General features: G+C 39.1%; 1 protein-coding gene across 4 annotated transcripts in view; it reads left to right on the forward strand.

Annotated features, from left to right (window-relative positions):
* The first annotated feature begins 2016 nt into the window (after positions 1-2016).
* LOC105433982 (retinal homeobox protein Rx1) overlaps positions 2017-19640 on the forward strand; it is a 44032-nt gene continuing 26408 nt past the window's right edge. The window contains exons 1-2 of one of the 4 annotated variants that reach the window (XM_089079364.1): positions 2017-2428; positions 2923-3309. In XM_089079364.1, coding sequence (XP_088935490.1) covers positions 3135-3309 — 175 coding nt within the window. In that variant the 5' untranslated portion in view covers positions 2017-2428; positions 2923-3134. Of the gene's footprint in view, positions 3310-19640 lie in introns of all 4 variants that reach the window. The other 3 variants (XM_089079363.1, XM_089079365.1, XM_089079366.1) reach the window with 3 other exon arrangements.

Below are 19640 nucleotides of genomic sequence, written 5' to 3' on the forward strand. Positions count from 1 at the left end.
GACAAAGGAAGATATATAAGAAAGGAAGGTATAAATATATATATATACATATATATATTTTTTCCTACTATTTATTAAATAAAAATTTTTTTTTAGACAAAATAAAAATATCGTTAAAGAAAAAGAAAAGAATAGAAAAAAAAGAGAAAAAAATATCTTTACTGTTGAGATGAGATTTATTGAAATTTTTTACGTGCCGCAACTTGTTTTTCTTTTCTGAAGTCGCGATCGTAATCGTAACGTGAATAATGAGTAAACGCAATATCGATACCGTCACCGTTGTGATTCATTCCCATGCCGAGTGTAGTTTTTTCGCGAGGTGCAATGCATACATGCACAATTCGATTACAGCGTGGTGGCGCATTTTCGGCAACGCCACGGCGGTAGCTCGGAACCGCGCGCGAACGAACACGCGCGGGGGTCTTTTCTATAACGGAAGAACGCGAGCGAGCGCTCTCTTTCTCTCTCAATCTCCTTCTCCCTTTCTCTCTCTCTCTCTCTCTCTCTCTCTCTCTCTCTCTCTCTCTCTCTCTCTCTCTCGCTTGTCTCCGCAACGTATAATTTGCCTCGATTTAGCCGGATCGATTTTGAGTAGCTACTGTTTCGCTACAGGCGGATATCTTTTGTCGCGCGGTTTTGTGGGCGTACACTTCCCCCCCGGGCTAAAACGCCAAATGGTAACGACGATACGCGGAATCGAACGTGGAATGGGAAACGGGGATTCGTTTTGTGCGCACGGTTTTCGGCCGGCGCGCCGGCGAAAAAAAGAAACAATTTCCAACTCGGATCCGCCATTCTGGTAACCGGAAAACGTCCACTTCTCGTCTCTTTGTCGCGAAGCTAATTTTGGGGGTTTGCGGAAGGAAATAACGGTAAAATAAAAAAAAATCTCCAAAACACTATAAAACTGATTTCCAACCAAAATAAATTCCTATCTTATCGTACGAGCGATTTTGCGACAATGTCGAGTGCGGCCACAGCTTGATTCGAGATAGCTTTGATAGCTTTGATAATTTCATAAATAATAATAATAGTTGCAGAGGAAGTTTTATGTAAAATTGATTGTAAGAATACAATTAGATCTGATGATAATTGCAAAAGTACAAACATGACATTTGTTTTTAAATATGTAGGACAAGACAATTTATTCACGTTATAATATTTTCGTGAGTGGCATGTACGCATGACGCACAACGCTATAATACGCGTACATGAGCATCAATATAACGCGAGATATTACATAAATGTACTAGCTCTTTGATTACAGCCAATAAAATAAAGTTATATTTTATTGTATTGCAAAATTTCAAGTAATATTGATGTAGAAATAATATTTTTGCTTGTTAATTTACCACGGTAAACAATTGAGAAATAAATACCTTACTGTAAAAAAAATTATTTTAAATGTCAAAAATCTTTCGATCAGTTTTAGAACACGCAAAAACTAAATAATAAAGTCTCGAATTTCTAATGTTATGTGTAAATTGATTTTCATGCGTCAATGTTAAAAATTAAATTCATCAAATTTGCAATTTTACATCGGCCTTAATTAGTTTTAATTCGCGATATAAGTGAACGATTATCGCCGAAACGGTCGTCTGAACGCAAATCGGTGCATAGATGCATCGCAGACAAAAGCAGCGCGTAAGGTCCCGCGGATCCGCGGGGCATTCGGAAGCGTAGGAGGCTTGGCGTAAGCGGTAAGCTTTACCTCATTTCTGGCAATTACAGGGGATGCCAGAATCCGCCGCAAGAATCAACCCACTCCGGCCGCGTGTGTGTACCATCCGCCTCTGTTTAGGTGAACCACCCCTTCGCGGTGCGCGTGTGCGCGCGGGCTCGCACGTCCTGTGAACGTCTCTTACACACACTTAATCGTACGTACGCGGGAACACGCGCACCACACAAGAATCTCCTCGTGACGCTCACACGTACACACTTTGGTGGGGGGACGAGACGCGCGTACGACGTCATGGGAGCCCGTCCGCCTTCCTCAACCCCTGCGGCTACCCCGTCCAAGAGAGAGGGTTACTCGTAAAACCCGTCGATTGAGCACCACTGATCTCGCCATGTTCCCGGATCCCTGCCGCGATTGGTCGCAAATCCGACAAACGGCATCGCCGATTCGTCGATCGAAGCCACGCCTTCGCGCGCCTGGCCCACCCCTCTTTCACTGGCGAGTAGTCTTCGGGAGTAGTTGTGTACAGCTGCAACAAAGGCCACCCCGGTAGACGACGGCCGGCTAGTCCTCGTTGACACGACGCACGCTCAAGAGCTTCGACCTTAACGGGAAAGATTTCACCTAGCCATCTGTCGGTGCCTACGAAAGTGAATGAGCAAGGATAAAGTCGGAGGTTTCGTTTCGACTTTAGAGAGAGATTGGAGGATACGTTTCCTCCCGCAATCGCTTTCACTTTTCCTGGGCCAAGTAGGTAATTATGGTGAATACAGATCATTCAAGAATCGTTAAAAGCTTTGGATTTTGGACGATCTAGTGTTGGTAAACAATAGCAAAAAGGACGTATAACTCTTAAGACTATAATTAAAACAGATGTTGAATATTTGAAAAAATTTTGATCAAGTAATCCAGCTTTTATCGTTCTCTGAATGATTATTGGAAGAAACATGTCAGTTTTGTGTCGACCGAAAAAAATGTTAATAAGAGTGCCATAATCTGTATCATGATTTGTGAAGAGGTGGGAAGTGATTATGGAAATTCACTATGAAATTTAGTTCTGTACATTGAATGGATTTCATAAGAGAGCAAACATTGGATGGAAGTGGATACATCTAATATCCAATTTAAACTTGCGATTATTTAAATCGATGACATGATCGATTGACATAAATTAAATCCTCGCATAATTTCACAGTAACAAAGATTTTAGACATTTTAAATCAAAGGCACAAGCTATTATTTAGGTTTTATAAACATTGCTCTGGAAACTGATGAACTTCTCAAGCAGTGCGTGATGTTGTTCGAAATGCACTTCACAGTGAAAGACACGTGTGTCAAAGAGTTTTGTCGCGCGATCATCGAGCTTTAGTGCATCTGCAGAGTCATTTTTGCAAAATCTCGTGATCCAATTCGAAGCAGTCTCCGGGAAGAGTCCTCCGAAAACGAGTTTCCGACAATGGATTCTCAGCAGCTCGTCGACACGGCCTCGCAGAACAGTCAAGACATTGTTTTACCAAAACCCGCTAGCAGTACACCGCGACATAGCATTGATGCGATTCTTGGATTGGCTAGCCATAAAAGGACTCATCAGGAAATGGAAGACACAAGTCGCGACACGCAAGAAAATACGGGTATTAATTTATTCTCAATATAATCTTACTGATACTAGAAATGATACTAGAAAAGATTATTTTTATATTATTTCTCTCAAAAATATTTTTTTAACATCGTACCTTTACGAAGAAATCAAAATTAAAGATCTATATATAAAAATGTTTATCTTCTTCTGTGGAAATTTAAAAATAATAATTTCTGCGCCTCTGTTGTCTTAATGTTTGAACCCTTGCAAATAGTTTATCGAATATTTTTAAGTTGAAACATTAGACATATCGAGTCTTTGTGACTTGTCACAATTGAAAACAAAACTAGCATGGTTTATATGATTGTATAGATCGCTCAGCTGATTTAATAACAAAAACAAGAACACAGCTTTCTTCACAGCAATTTCCGAAACCAACGTGATGGAAATTTATAAAAGATTTCGTCGCTTTCTCGGACCGTCGGACTGATTTATGCAGAAGTTATTTCTCATATTAAATTCATCTGTTTTCTTACTCATGTGAGATAATTTCTAAATTACAAAATAACTAAACTAAAACCCATTGCTTTCGAAATCAGTTTCAACTGCCCGTCTTATCTAATTGCTTCCTAATATCGATATCTGTCTATTAGTCGTTACAACACAGAATTATTTTTCGTTTTATTGTATTAATTAAAATTTTGATACATACTTAATTTGGTCATTTATTTAGTCACTCGCTTTATTAGTCATTAATTTAGTCATTTAGTATTTAATCTCTTTTAAATTGATCTTAGCAAATTGCTCGATTTTGGGCGCGTTTAAGAATAAATATTTCAACACGACAGTTCGGTTGGATGTATTTGAATATAAATTTGTAGTATCACTGCCCCAAAGCAAAAAATCAATAGCGCGCTAATAGTATAATTGATAGAAAACCTAATGAAATTTCGACCGACGGCCACATATAGTTTATCACGGGGTCCGATCATTTTTTCGCATTTACGGTCTAATTCGATTAACAGACTAAACCGTTCCACTGTCCGTCTGTTGAATCTTGCATCCTGCCGGGCAGACACGTTCAAGCGCCGTGAATTCGCTTTGCTATCCTGTCTGACAGTTGCGTTACGGCCAGTAATGCAGTTTGATTGAGTTTCGATTAATTATCGCTGGGGTCACGTTTGATCGATGTACATCTTCATTTCGAGAATTCAAAATTCAAGAAAAATAATCGAGAAATAACGTAACAATAACAAGAGAATGACGATTTGGACGCTCAAATAAGCGGCGCAATACGATAATTGTTGAATAATAAAATTAGTCGTTATTAATTATTAATTTATTATAAAGCAAATGAAAATTGAATAATTATTAGAATATTAATGTGAAGCAGAAGTTGCTAATCTTTAACGTTGAAAAATGATTGCGCTGCTTTATTCAAGCACACTTGTGTACCACTTTATCTCGTATATAAAACTAGAAGAATATTTCATTACAGATTTTTACAGTCTTTCTTCATTGTGAGCTTATTTTCTAACAAATACGAGAACAAAAAAATAATATTAACTGTTACGAGTTATTTATTCTCTCAAGCCGAAATAAAACAAAGATTTTATTGTGACACTTATGCATGTACAGTTTACGATTAACGAAAGTTGTAATCCAATGAAATAACATGTAATAACACAGATAGATATATGTAGATCTAGATAATAATTATGCTTGCGTCGCGTGATTTTCCACCGTCCTGATGAAATCAATCCACTGCATACTGCTTTTCCACCTTTTCACGAGACATTTATGCGCCGCACTATTTAATTCACGTTGTATTTTTCATGACTGATGAAGATTTATTTTAACAACGCGACCGGTGCTTCATTTTTATTACATCGAAATAATCTGTGTATATACCACTTCATCATACATCGACACATTGTCGAAAACAACTGACCATAGATAATTAATCATCGCGATCAATGATTAATTCGCGTAAATCCGATCCGATGATAAATTTAGTAAAATTCTATATATTTTGTCGTTATTATTTTATTTAATAAGAATTACATCTTACAAAAAGTGACAAAGAGAAAGGCCCAAGGACAATGTATATTATTTTTATTAAATAATTGAATTAAATATTAGAATAAATTATATAAATTATATAAATACGTTTGCATTTTTAAATTACAGTGATTCTTTTTTTATGCAATTCTACTTTCCCAACGACACGATACTGATAAAATTAGAGTTAAAAAAAGATTAAAGTGTTGAAATTGAAATTGAAATCAACGTTAATAAGACTAACAATTTTGAAATAAAAATTATAATTATCTCGACTTTGTTAAAATTTACAAGACTGTGAATAAAATATTAACTAAAGGTATACACGGATCTTGGCGTCAATTTTCTGCGTGGAACTGATCCCACATCTATCGTGCACGTGTGACGCCATATTTCACGCCACACGGGAGACGTTTGGCATGGAAGTCTCGTCGGTAGCGTTAGCGTATAATTGGAAAATCGTTAGTATCGCGACGATCTCTCTCTCGTTCTCCAAACTAAGCGGACACGCTAATTCAGCGTCGAAACCGAATCGCGCGATCGAACCGACCCGAGCGGGTCGGTTTATAGGGGTAGAACATGCCCCGTTCGATGAAACATATATCCGATAATTCCTGTTTCGAGACACTTTCGTCTCGGCTCGCCTACGCTGCCCGCGAACTGTCGTTTGTGTCATTCTGAAAGTACGTGTACATATACACACACACACACACACACACACACACACACACACACACACACACACACACACACACACATCATATATATACACACACACACATGCACGACGGGGCGAGAGCGCGAGTTATCGACGCAACACTTTCGGCGGAAGGGCGGAATTGACAAAACAATTTTGTGCCGGCGCTACCATTATTGGTCGGTACGCGGGCGAAAAAAACAGGGGCAAACAGTTATCGAATATTAGCGCCGTAAATGATATAAATTAGCATTATTGCGGACGCGTCACATTCCTGTCTCCGCAGCCTGCAAAAGCATGCAGATCGATTCGTTGCATTATTTAATTTTCAACAAAACGTTACATTTTTTCCTCACAATAGATGTCTTAATTTATGACAAATTCTTAATTCTATAAAATATAATGAGGATGATAAACATAACACAGTGTTAGTCAATAAAAAATTTTAAAGTTTCTGGAGCATACATTTTTATCATTAAAAAAGAATTTTTATTGAATTCCACAAATCAAATAACTCGTAATCGCAAATAAAAGCCTCGATAGAAAGAAATTAAATCGAATTGAAAAATAAAGTGCATATAAAATCATCCTTATCTGATTCTAAACTATAACAAGCCTGAATAAGCCTGTCAAGCTTAATATATTCGACATAGGATTAATTGTCGGCGTTTATGCCCGAGGATTTACGTTGATCGTTTTCGAAGGAAATTATGGAGAGGCCAGGAGGACCAACCGCGAAAGAAATGTGCTAAGAAAAAGACGGAGGCTGCTTTGCCGAGACCCAATCTTGTCCCGCTAATCGAATTATCATTAATTATGATACTGTACGCGCGAGCAGAAAGAAGAGGTAAAAGTCGAGGACCAGCCGCCACTAATAAGTATGAAGAGCAGGGGAACGACGAGCATGAGGAAGACAGAAAAAGAGAGAAAAATAGGGAAGAGAAGAGATAGGTGGAAGCGGCTTTAAGTTGCTTCTTAAGAGATGAATTGACGTGCCTACTAATGGATCGTGCCTGCCTCGTCTTCTTTCCTCTTCGTGCTTCTTCTTGTCCTCCTTCCTCTTCTTCTTCTTCTTCTTCTTCTTCTTTCTCTTCTTCTTTTTCTTCTATCATTCTTGTAGTTTTAACACGGGACTAACAGGTCTGTTATCCTCAGCGGGAATCGGTCGTCTACCGTGCGGCTGCGATTGATCGAAATTAACTCGCTGGAATGACGAATGACCGTTGTCGCGACATGCGCGCGAACGCGATACATGTTATTTGTACACGTGTCACCGTATTACAGTGAGTTTGGTATTTATCAGGCCTCCGTTTTAGCTCCCGGGCTCTTAAAATAAAGTCAAATCGCATTGAGAATAAATTGTCATCGAAATTAGAGAGTAAATTGTTCGGAGATCGGTGAATCAATCAATTTAATCAATGCGAGGTGATTTGTGGTGAGCACATTATTTCTATACGCGTTGTACGATTCATAACTATATTTTTATATCTAATTTATGCCATAATAATCAATATATAAATTATTTTTTAAAACATTGCTTTTTTTAGAGACTCGATAATGTAAATTTTTCTGACAAAACTTGAAACTGTCGTACTGAGTAAATAAATATTCTCATAACATGTATTTTTATTCGTTTTAAATAAATAACATTTTATGTACATTTTTATCAGCTATATACTATTTTCATATATATTATTGTTCTTAAAATAAAGCTGAACAAAATATTTATTTCGATACGGTCTGTTAATCAAATATTACTGCCACGCGCGTAAAATAGTTCTTTTCTTTTTATTTATATATCGGAATGGCTCACTGTTCAGAAATAATTCTTCGCTTTTACGTATAATTTATCGTAATCATTAATATTACGGTAGTAATATTGGAAAAAATATATTGCAACTTGCGCTTATTGCTTTGACCGATGAAAAGGATAGAAAGTGTAAGATGGATAATGGCGGGATAAGCCGATTAAATAACGTATTAGTCGAATAAAATGTGAAATCGCTTTCAATGCGAGATCAGTCCCGCAACATATATGAACAGCGACTTTAACACACTCCGAATTAATTCTTCGTCGTGTTACGAGTTTCCCAACGATTATCTAATTCCTTTTAACGCCGTGCTAATATCGTTAACTTTCCGCTTCATAATTTCATCATCTGCCTCGCAAGTTTCACAATTATTCCGTCTAATTCAATTCCCGATACCAAGTCATCTTTCCGAGAACGAAACTATAATTAATCGTGCGCGCGACTGATAATATCCATGCTAATTACGATAAACTAGCACGACAAATTATCTACAACGATCTCGAATGTGCTATTTATTTAGAAGTAAATAATTAATTTTATTAAATGACCCGCACTACAAAATTGACTCGTCTAAAGAAGGCTGATCAGCGTCTGACAAGAAATAAATTAAAAGGCTAAATAGCTTCTTCGGAGATTTAACGATCGAACGAACGATTATCTAACGATCAAATTACATAAATCTTCGACAAATACGCGCAGTTGTTGTCACGACGATTATTATATACTATCAATTATATTGTCAAATAGACAAATAATAATTTATACTTCATAAGTATCGGAGATGCCTTACCGAAACAATTATCTCGCGAATAAAAATTTTATTATTATTTCACTGTATCCTTTAGAAAAATTTGTATTTTGTGTGTCCACTAGCATGACTCACGTTATCACAATTTCATTACTTATTGCGTGCGTGTGCGTGTGTGGTGTGTGTGTGTGTGTGTGTGTGTGTGTGTGTGTGTGTGTGTGTGTGTATGTGCATTACCTCGCTTCATCTGATTCGAGTTTGTAGGAAATATTTACGACCTGGCTTTTACCGCTAAATTGACTCTAATCTGATCGCGGGCTCTGATATATGACCTACCCGCACTTATCAACATACAACTGCAACTTAAAATGCAACATCTACATTTTGCGCGTCCGCAATACGAATCAATATGCAGACTCATTTGTAACGTGACACATTTACTCAAGTGTTCTATACCTTTTACTTCTGCTCCTCTCTCTCTCTCTCTCTCTCTCTCTCTGTTTTTTTTTCATTTCAAAATTCAAGAAATCTCAAGAAACAAGTATAATATTTAATATCTTTATAAATCTTTCTTTATTTTAATTTGTATCTTTTGAAAAAAAGTAAATGTCAGGTACTTTTCAAAATTTTTAGTTTAAAATTTCTTAATTTAATTTAAACCTAAAGCCCTTAAGTACTTTTACGTATAATTGGTGATGTCTATATTAGAAAAGTGCCACGATTCGGACGTAAGGTCGTCGCGTTGCATCGAGCCGGAGCGCCATAAAAGCGCTTTGTTAGGGGGAGCAATTTCGATCGCGTGACAACACGCGGGTGTACAATCATGGTAGGGGGACATCGGCGATTACGTGTAATTTTATACTCATTTATTGCCAGGGTCTCGTTGTTTTTTCGGCAACAAACTTTTCGCACTTATGATCATAAATTGGACGCAACTCAGCAAGAAATTAACGAGTTGATCTTCAATGATCTTCATATATATATATATATATATATATATATATATATATATATATATATATATATTTCATACGCATTAAATTTAGAATAATATTCAGAATAATGTGTTTTAGCGTTGTTTTTTTTTCTCCAAAGTATAACTATGCATTATTAATGATGCTGTCGACAACGATAAATAGGTTTCTTTCCTAGGTGACAGATACAGATAATTAATATCAAATAATATAGACATACATGTTTAAAACAACTAGTCGCTGATCGGAAATCATTTTTCTCTAATAATTTTTTTAACCTGAAACGTTGTTTTATGAGAATCTTATAATTATATTAGCTCGTGGCGGAATATGTAGTCCAATGTACAAATTCAACATTTGAATGTTTTCACCATAAATACCGTCCTTCCTCGTAAATGCAACCTCCATAGCGATAACTATCGCGAGGCTGAATCTAGGCGAGATTTTGCCTACAATTAGGTACGCAAAATTCTCTTCTTTTACGAGCGAACGCGAGAAACACGGATGGGAACGTGCAGTTCCGGCATCATGCCGTTCCGCGTCAGTTTAACCGGATTACCGCTGGATCAAAGCTTGCGAGTGTTAATTGGCGCGCGTGTGTCGCCGATCAATCGTACACCGGGCATCGCGGAATCTATTTTACTGCGCTCGGATACCGAAATGCCTCGTGATCGATAGCCGACTACGCCGAGACGGAAGTCTGCATATATCGGCGTAGATATAGAGGACACACCGGGGTCTGTCGAAAGACGAGGAGGAGGAAGCGAGCGAGAGGGCGAGCAAACAGCGCGGAAGGGAGCAAGTGAGGGATGTGCAGGTACCAGATATGTACTGGTAGACACGGAGGAAGTAGAGAGAGACGCTCGCGCGGTGCAGTATTGGCGTAATTTGTGCAGCGATTAGCAATCGGTACGTCATTACCACGATTAATATTGACGCCTGGATAATTCAGGGCGCGCGCGCGCGCGCGCGCGTGTGTGTGTGTGTGTGTGTATGTGTGTGAGTGTATGTATATATGTGTGTGTGTGTGTGTGTGTATGCGAGCCGTCAGTCAGTCACTTACCTGTCTGCCAGCCAGCCTGCCTGCCTGCCAGCCTGCCTGCGTGGTGCGTGCGTGCGTGGTGCGTGCGTGCGTGCGTGCGTGCGTGCGTGCGTGCGTGCGTGCGTGGTGCGTGCGTTCACGTGCACATACGCACATCACACGCGTGCAAACCGCGTTCGCGAGCTACAGCCTTTTGGTTGGCTCATAAAGCTGCACGCAGACACATACACCCACGAATACATTCGCGCGCAACACAGCGCGATGTCGGCAGAGATATCCCAATAAAACCCGCACGCCACCGAACAATTAAATTATTAACTAGTAACGATAACGAGGGGCCGCCCGCCCGCCCGCCCGCCCGCCCATTGATTACTATTATAACGAAGGCCCCGCGCCGTCACGAGCTGTAAACCACGCGAAAGGTACGTAAACAAAATAAATCGTATCTCCCTCTCTCCCCCCTTTTACCATCCACCTTGACCTCCACACATATGCATCCGGAAATAACATGAGGCCGAGAGTTTTACGGGGGTGGCTTGGGTAAAACTACGACGGAGAAGATTGCATGCTTTCCGCACGCGTAATTGTGGAATTTCGACTTCGCAGGAATTATCGGATCCACCACATGCCATAAAATATCAAAAACTCAAATCATGCTGCATCCATTAGACAAATGATGCTTACATTGCAGCTGTTCGATTAAACGAAAGTGGTCAGATTGTTCAGCACTGAGAGAGAGAGAGGGGGGCGAAAAAAACAAAATATGAATGAAATTTATATGAAGGAATTTATTTAAATCTTAAGGATAAAAATACTAAATCGCAAAAAGATGCAAAAGAACAGGCTTCATTTATCAGGCTTTATTTCTTTTATTATAATTTACTTGACAATTATAATTTATTTTTTAGCGGCTTTTCTTCAAAATCTCGTAAATTGGATTCCATTATTAATTGCGCCGCATTCTGTTCTGAAGGATTCCACGTTGTTTCAAGGCTGTTTCTCGCGATGTATTTGTCACTGCGTGCTGTAAGCGTTTTCTATCCGTTGACCCGTTTAGGTAGAAACTCTATCTCCAAGACAAGAACCTGATGACAGCTTAAGAATATTACCTCGAGCGTGTTGCGATACACACATGCAAAAGCGCGCGCTTGCGATCGCCTGACAATTTAATAATTCGATACCCCGTACACGAATAATCGGCGAACCCGATATTCATCTTACCGGGCAAGGATTAAGCGTGCACTCGCCTGCCCTTACTTGCTTCCTTCGATTCGAACAGCTGATGATGCGTGTGCGCGCGTTACCGCGACAGAGAGAAGAGGAGAAAAAGGAATTGCCGCGATTACTTATGGATAAAATAATTTACTTACTCGCTGTTTTGTTAACTCGGTTATCGATTAACGAGACCGTTACCTCCCGCATCGGTCATCCAGAAATTTAATTTATCGCGAAACAGGGAGTTACTAATGTAACCCCGGCCTCGCTCTCTCGCGGAGGCGAGATAACACGTTTTACATTCACTTACTCCGACGAGAAGAAAAACCTCCGCTCGGCGGAGGTATCGATCGAAAACCAGTTCGCTAATTTACTCGCTCTTTCCCTTTCTCGCTCGCTTTATTAATCCCCCGTCAATTAACCCGACTAACAGCTCCCGATGATCCGACTGCGAGTGCTTTAAATAAATTAAATTTGCTGGCAGGTATTGGCCGGCGTTAAGCACTACCGTGGTAATAAAAACACTCGTCCGCTGTGTCTCGAGCGAGCGAAAGGGCCACTGTCTCGCGGGTGGAGACACTTCTCCCGAGGATCGATACGTGCGTCGGATTAAAGAGCGCGACAGGTGACAGTGGCTTTTACGAAGAAATTTCCGTCGAAACTTTGTGCCGCGCAAAGTGGCCATTGCGTTTCGTTCCGGAGATAAAAACTGAAAGAGTCGGGGATGAGGGTGCGGGACGAGAGAGGGATGGAGGGGAGAGGCCAAAAGAGAAAAAGACAGAAGGGCGGGTGGGAAGGGAGAGGAAGGAACGACACCGGTGATGGTCCACGAGAAGACAAATTCTGTAATCCTCTTTGGTCGGCGAGCTAAGCCCTCTGTGTGACGGCATACCTTTCCTCTTTCTCTTATTTCCTCTCCCGTCCCGTCTCTCCTTGTCTCGCCTCCGTCTCTCCTCCCACGCCGATCAAGGAAATTAGATTCCGAATCGACAGCCGTGCTTAAGTACAAACGACGGCGTGGTGTATCCTGCATCGAATATCGAGCAGTATCCGTGAAGAAATCCCATTTTTCGTAAAAGAAATTTTGTACGTGTCGAACGCTCGAGAAACGTTTGTACAACGTTGTCGACTTGGCAAAGAAATCACTCCGTAAAAATATAATTAAGCACAATACAGAAATAGTAAATACAAAATAGAATAACTTTATAGTAAAGTCTTCTATGATATGAGATTTACTTTACATAACAGAATGTTAAAGAGAAATTAACAAAGAAAAAAAAAATAAAATTATTATCTAAAAGGTAAAAAAGATTTTGCTTTTTATTTTATGAAAAATACTTGAGATAATCAAAATAAGGAACGCATGAAAATTTAAATAATAATCCGAACATGTAATATTTAAATGAAAATAGAATTTCATATAGAGATCAGTATTCGGTTATTAGAAGTATATGAACGCCGGGTTTAATAATTCTGAGTATTGCATGTGTATATCAACTCTTCTCATGCGAGTTAATTAAAATAGCACTGAGATCGGAATATTAATCATTTTGGGTATCTAGTTTTTGATTATGGATATCGCGTTAGTCGTATCAATATTGAACAGGAAATTCAATTAAATACGCGGCACGAGTTTAATGTCCACATTCCGCGCGGCATCGCTGAGTTTACAAAATCATCATGCATCTATCTTTCTTTATTTTTGTTATCGCTGATTTCGCGCAATTTTCGCATCACCTATCAATTTTCCTCGTTCACCTTATGTCACATCCATTATTAATCGTTCTCACGATTAAAAATTAAAGACTCGCGGAACGTAAGGAGGGTACGAAAAGAGAGCCGCGTTTTTATCAATAACTGCGCGAAAAATTGTCATTTCGAAATAATATTGGATTATGGATGTCTAAAAAAGCGCGAAAGTTCATCGGTTTCATGCCATCTTGACACTTGATTGGCGGTTGACCGGCTTCTCGTTTTATGCACCAACGTGCGACTTCCTTTAACAAATGCCAACGGGACATTAAATTAATTTGGCCGGCAGTTGGATATCATCGTCCGTGATCCGAAAGCTCGTATATTTGTTGGAATCAATTCGTTTACCTCTAATTCATCATTCGCGACATTTGCTCGCAAATATATTAAACGTGCGCTCTGGGATATATGCGGTTTACATTAACAAACAGGGAAACGAACTGAACTACCGAAGCTAGCCGCTTTTAATAAGCACCTAACAACGCGTAACCTTTGTCATATCTGATATGATGATTTTTTTTCATCATCTATCGATCGCTTCGCGAAATTTTACTTCTTATCACGGACACGCGATCTCTGCGTTCAAATATGAAACTACATATTGTGGAATTATGAAATACTATCTATAAAAAATTACAGCACATATTTTGCAAATAATACACGAAACATTAACCAACTTTTTTTATGCAAAGATTAATCATATATACACAAAATGTATCTTTCGAAAAAAAAACGTATTAAAATAACAATATTAATAATTTACTAACACAAACTATAAGTTGTGTAGATAATTTTATTATGATACGTAACTTATAAAAAATAATTTACAATGATTCAATTATTTAGACAATATTATTGTGATACATAATTTATAAACGCCAAAAGTGACTTTCACTGATGTTGAATTATTTTAGATAATATATTATGAATAAATGGTAAAATGTCGTTCTATGTGACAATATCATTTAGCTATTTACGCTTCAATTCATTCACTTTATATCGCATCTCGAGACACGATCGCGTGTGCCATCGTTCTCTCGGGAATAACGCGCGACGCATTAACTCCTCCGCTAACGCGCTCCTCAATCGACGCCTTAACTCGATTAAGCCGCCGAGAAGAATCAAAAGGCCTCCACGGCGTTTTGAAATTTATCAAAACGATCAATGTTGGCCCATTAGAGCCGATGGTCAGTCCGAACGAAGCCACGAATCTCTCCTCCCTCCCTCTCTCTCCCCCTCTCTCTCTCTCTCTCTCTCTCTCTCTCTCTCTCTCTCTCTCTCTCCCTCTCTCTCTCCTCTCTCTCCCGGCCACATCGTCCATTATACTATCTCATCGTGTCAATCTCTTAAGTAGCTAGAGAACCGACTAGGACCGCTTTGCATCCACGCGATACCATCTCTTCCGTCGCATTCGTGAACGCGAAACGTCTCGTTCATCCCTCCCTAAGATCGTGTCACAAAACTGTTCATTGGGACCTTCTTATTCGCGTCTTCCTCAGAACGCAGGAAAAGTAAAACGTTATAGTTGCTCTGTGGACCCTAAAACATACTGAACGGAATAAGGACGCTGACGGAAAGCAACATGAAAACTACATTAGTCAATTCCGTAATTTGTGCAGTAATACGAGTGATGAATCGTTCTAATGAATATCTTTTACAATAAACTCTCATATGTGATTTATGTTTGATTTTTCATATATTTTTTCATGGAAAATATTTTTAATGTAACATAGAATACACCGGATGTTCAAAATAATTTTTTTCTTATTAAACGCACTAAAAATAACTTTTTATATTATTTTTTTCATAAAAACTCATCTAATTTTGTTGTAAATATTACAAGAGTAAACTTGTCAAGTGTCAATTTCTTTTAGAATTCGTAAAATTGGATTACGAATGCCTCGTAAATCTTCGTAATAACGCGTGGAAGGTGGTCAATGATGCTCTTTGATTTTCAACCGCTTCTAGTCAATTCTGATTCTCGGCTCTCGAATAATATCATAAACTTTCACTTTCGGGCACAGTGTCGCGTTTAATCCACGAAAATGCAGGTCGTCCTCGGCGATGTATTCCGTACAGCCTCGATATAACAGGGCAGCAAGTAGTAAGAGCGACGGCGCTCCGCCACCCTGCAGCTGCCTCGTAGGATTTAATCACGATGGTTACTCTGTCCCGACCGAAACCAATTATTGCGCAGACGTATCCGCGCACATACACACGAGGCATCCAGTTATTCGAATCAGACGTGTATACGCCTACCCGTATCACAGAAATCCGCTTCTGTGAATATCCGTACGAAGCAATCGTCATGCGCAAACAACATGAACGTCGGATGTCTCATACTTATTCCCTATCTCTTTTAATTTTTTCATGTGTCCGTGAATAAATAATTCAAAATGTACAAATAAAATCGCTTCAATTTCGGCAGACTTTTTACATGACGTTAATTATTTGTTTATAAATATTAAAAAAATTATAAAGGATGATAATATTTAATATGCGTAATAATTTTGTTGGCACATCAAAATTATTTTGTAGAACACTTAATATGATGATAATACTACAAAAATGTTCTTGATGTTCTAACAATCAATTTGAACATCGTTATAATAATTTTGAAGATCCAACAAAATTTGCTTTCAGATCTGCTATCTAGCCAAATTTTTAGATTTGCCAGTAAAAGTGTTCTTTCCGTGTATAAACTGCAACATTACTCGATGCAATTTACAGTAATTTTTCCAGATGTTTTTATTTAAAACTATTGACCTTCGTAAGAGTGAGAATGACGACACGCAACTTTCAGGTGTAAATTTCCAACTTCTATCGAGTGTCGACTGAAACTTCACGGGAGCATGGTGCACGGATAAACTTCTGACGTGCACGCATGGCAGCACGTCTTCCGGAAAGCTGAATTAAATTAGTTAATAACCTTTCGACCGCCATGAATCTGCAAACATTCGCAATTTCTGTCTTGCAATCTCGATTGGATAATTAAAATTTACCGAGTAGATTAAAATAGCGATAATGTTAAGTTTACTATATAAAGTTGTCATGCAAAACGATTATAATTAAATTAAATAACGTATATCAATTTAGATTTAAAAAGTGCTTTCGTTTACATAAGCGTATTTAAACAAAGCATGTGAAACAGTTTTCATATAATATAAAATACATTACTCAAATAAAAATATAAAAAGAATTACCGAATAGATTTACATATTGTTCCTGACACAAAATCATCAAAATCTTGAAAATACTTGTAATATTTTCTTACACTAAAATTCTTCGCAAAACGGAGAAGAACTGCCTATAATTATTATATATCTAGGCGAACAATTTGTAAGCAAATTTCTTTTAAAAAATTAACAACTTTTACCTACAATTATTTTGCGGTACAACTATTTATGGTAGACGAAATTTACTGGTTTATAATTTATCAATTTCCATATTTGTCTCTGAGTAAAAGGAAATCTTGGCGACCTAGAACAGACTAATCATCGATGTAGATACATATCGAGAAAGATAACGTGGGAGGAGCACGAGGAGGGTAGAAAGACTCGAACGGCCGGAGAAGATGGGGAAAATGTGACGGAGGGCAGCGCGGCGGTAGCGGAACGGTAGCGTCGAGCGTTCTCGAGGGAAGGGAGGGGAACCATTATTGATTGTTGTTGATAATTAGCCGGTACAAGCGCGCGTCAATCGCCAGCCAAGGCGAGGTTATTAGATTGTTGGTTAGCGCCGAATGAAGCTTCTCGCGCGAGGAAGCTGTACGCCGGGGATACACGAGCGCCGCGCGTGTGGGTGCATGCGTGGGACGCGATCGTAGGATGTGCGTGCCGTGTGTAGCGGCTGCGCGCGCGCACGCTCGCGCGAGTGCGCGCGGAACGCCGCCATTGAGCCACCCCCGATTACCCCTCCACAATTCGATCTGACGCACTGTGCTGCGACGCGGGAGAAGGTTAATTATGCAGTTAATGAGAGTGTACCCGGCTGTACGTATATCCGCATATTGTATATAGATGTACACTAGGGGGCGAGGGGGGCGGGTCTCTCTCTCTCTCTCTCTCTCTCTCTCTCTCTCTCTCCGGAGAGGTACTGCCCAAAAGAGAAACTTCCCGATCGCGCTACCCCGACAGGATGGATCGGGATGAAGTTAGGATTTACGGCGGCAGCGGATGCGGAGAGCGAGAGGAAGGGAAACGGAGGTAGGGTGTACGGGGTGGAAAATACCTATTTGCTGCCGCGGTCCCGCAGGATCAATCTCTTCGTCGGTGGTGCCGTTCGGTTTCTTGGACGATATTACACTCGGGGACGGGAATAATGCGAGGTTTGATCGGGCGTTCGTCGACGAGTAACCGCAGCACCCGGGATGGATGTAATTTGCAGGGAAAATGATCGCGTAATAGTTCGCCCAGGGAGCGCAACGCGTTCCGCATTGTGTAATACTGTACAGTCGTATTAATCTTAGCAGAATCAAGAGGAGGGGGGGGGGGGAGGACAGATTAAAATTTATTTCCAACTTTTATTTAATTGCTTGATGCAAAAGTTTTATATACAACTTTCTATCGCAATATTTGTACGTTTCTTGTATTATGCGAATCTTTAATAAATATAGATAACGTTTGCAAAATTAAAATAATATATTTTTAGATAGAAAAACTTGTTCTATACAAATTATATAAATATAAAAATATTTCGTTAACAATTTAATGCACGAGAAAATCTCGAAGAAATTCAGTTTTTCGAGAACGAGATATTAACTTGAAAATGAAAATAATGCGAGTTCTGATTGGACGTTCAGACGCGAGCAATCATCAACCTTTACGAAAGGTGTAATTTGCAAGGAAAGAGATAGCGTAATAGCTCGGTGGAAGTGCCGCGTGTTGACGCGCCTTAAGTTCTCTCACAGCGACGCAAAGTGCTCGAAAATTACCCAGTGATTACTCACTTAATGATTTAATCCGCGAAATTGCACGGTCTGGCGACGATCGTGTAATTTACGAGAAAATTGTAATTTATACGAAAGTAGGTAAAAGTGCACGGTAAAACACAGTAGTAGTATTTTTCCTTGAAGCAGTGGACTTTCCAACCTGAGTAACGCACGCAAGTAACACTTTTTTTATAGTAACACATTTGTCTGTAGAAAAAAAAAATATCTTTATAAGATAAAATAGAAATTAAAATTACATTTGAAACTGGATGTCAAATAATTATTGTATATAAAGAAGTAGTGAAAAATCGGATTTCTATTACGTTAAAAGTAGATAGTGGATTTTAGAGCTGTAATGTTAGAAATCAAGCATATAATATGATATATTTTCATTTCACACACAGAATTGGCTCGAGAATTCTTTAATAAAGTATTTGTAATTTCCCTCTTTCTACGTGTATGTAATTCCTCCAAGTTGTAAATAATCTCTTTCTTATCGTTCAGCAAATCACGAGTGAAGACACGTAATATCAAAGAAGTTTATACTTTTGAAGACTACGGCAAACACGATGTCATCGCCAAATGTTATTACAATGCACCTGCGCTTTGGCAGTGAAACAATTAAGCACAGTGCACGGCATATCGTAATCGGCCGAACAATTAATTCCACGCTTAAATCGATTAGACCTCGACCGGAATACCGGGCACGAATACCGTGGCCACGTTTCTAAATACACAAATACGACGGAATGCGGGTCGTCGCGCGGATGTTATTTGCAATGAAAATGATCGCGTGATTGTCCGGCAACGCAAATAAATCTTCACCGTTTTCGTTGCGTTGCCCCTTTCATTAGCGACGATAACGGCGCGGCGATGTTGCCTTAATAAAGCGACGGATAAGTAGCGACGAAACGATAGGGCTTAGTTACATAAACGTGTCACCCGGTAAAAAAAATGCGTGCCAACGCGCACTTATGGCGATGCTCCCGTTTGTCTCGTGAACGATTAGAGAGATGATTTCTTTGAAACGTCGTCAAACACTTAGAAATAAGGAACATTTCCGACTTGACTTACTCTGCCTTCTTTATACTTTAATTATAAATGTATGTATACAAATTTATTTTGTAAACTAGATAAGAAAAGTTTTATAAAA

Source organism: Pogonomyrmex barbatus, unplaced genomic scaffold, assembly GCF_055798465.1.
Source record: "Pogonomyrmex barbatus isolate J1 unplaced genomic scaffold, ASM5579846v1 scaffold3, whole genome shotgun sequence".
In the NCBI taxonomy this organism is placed as follows: Eukaryota; Metazoa; Arthropoda; class Insecta; order Hymenoptera; family Formicidae; genus Pogonomyrmex; species Pogonomyrmex barbatus.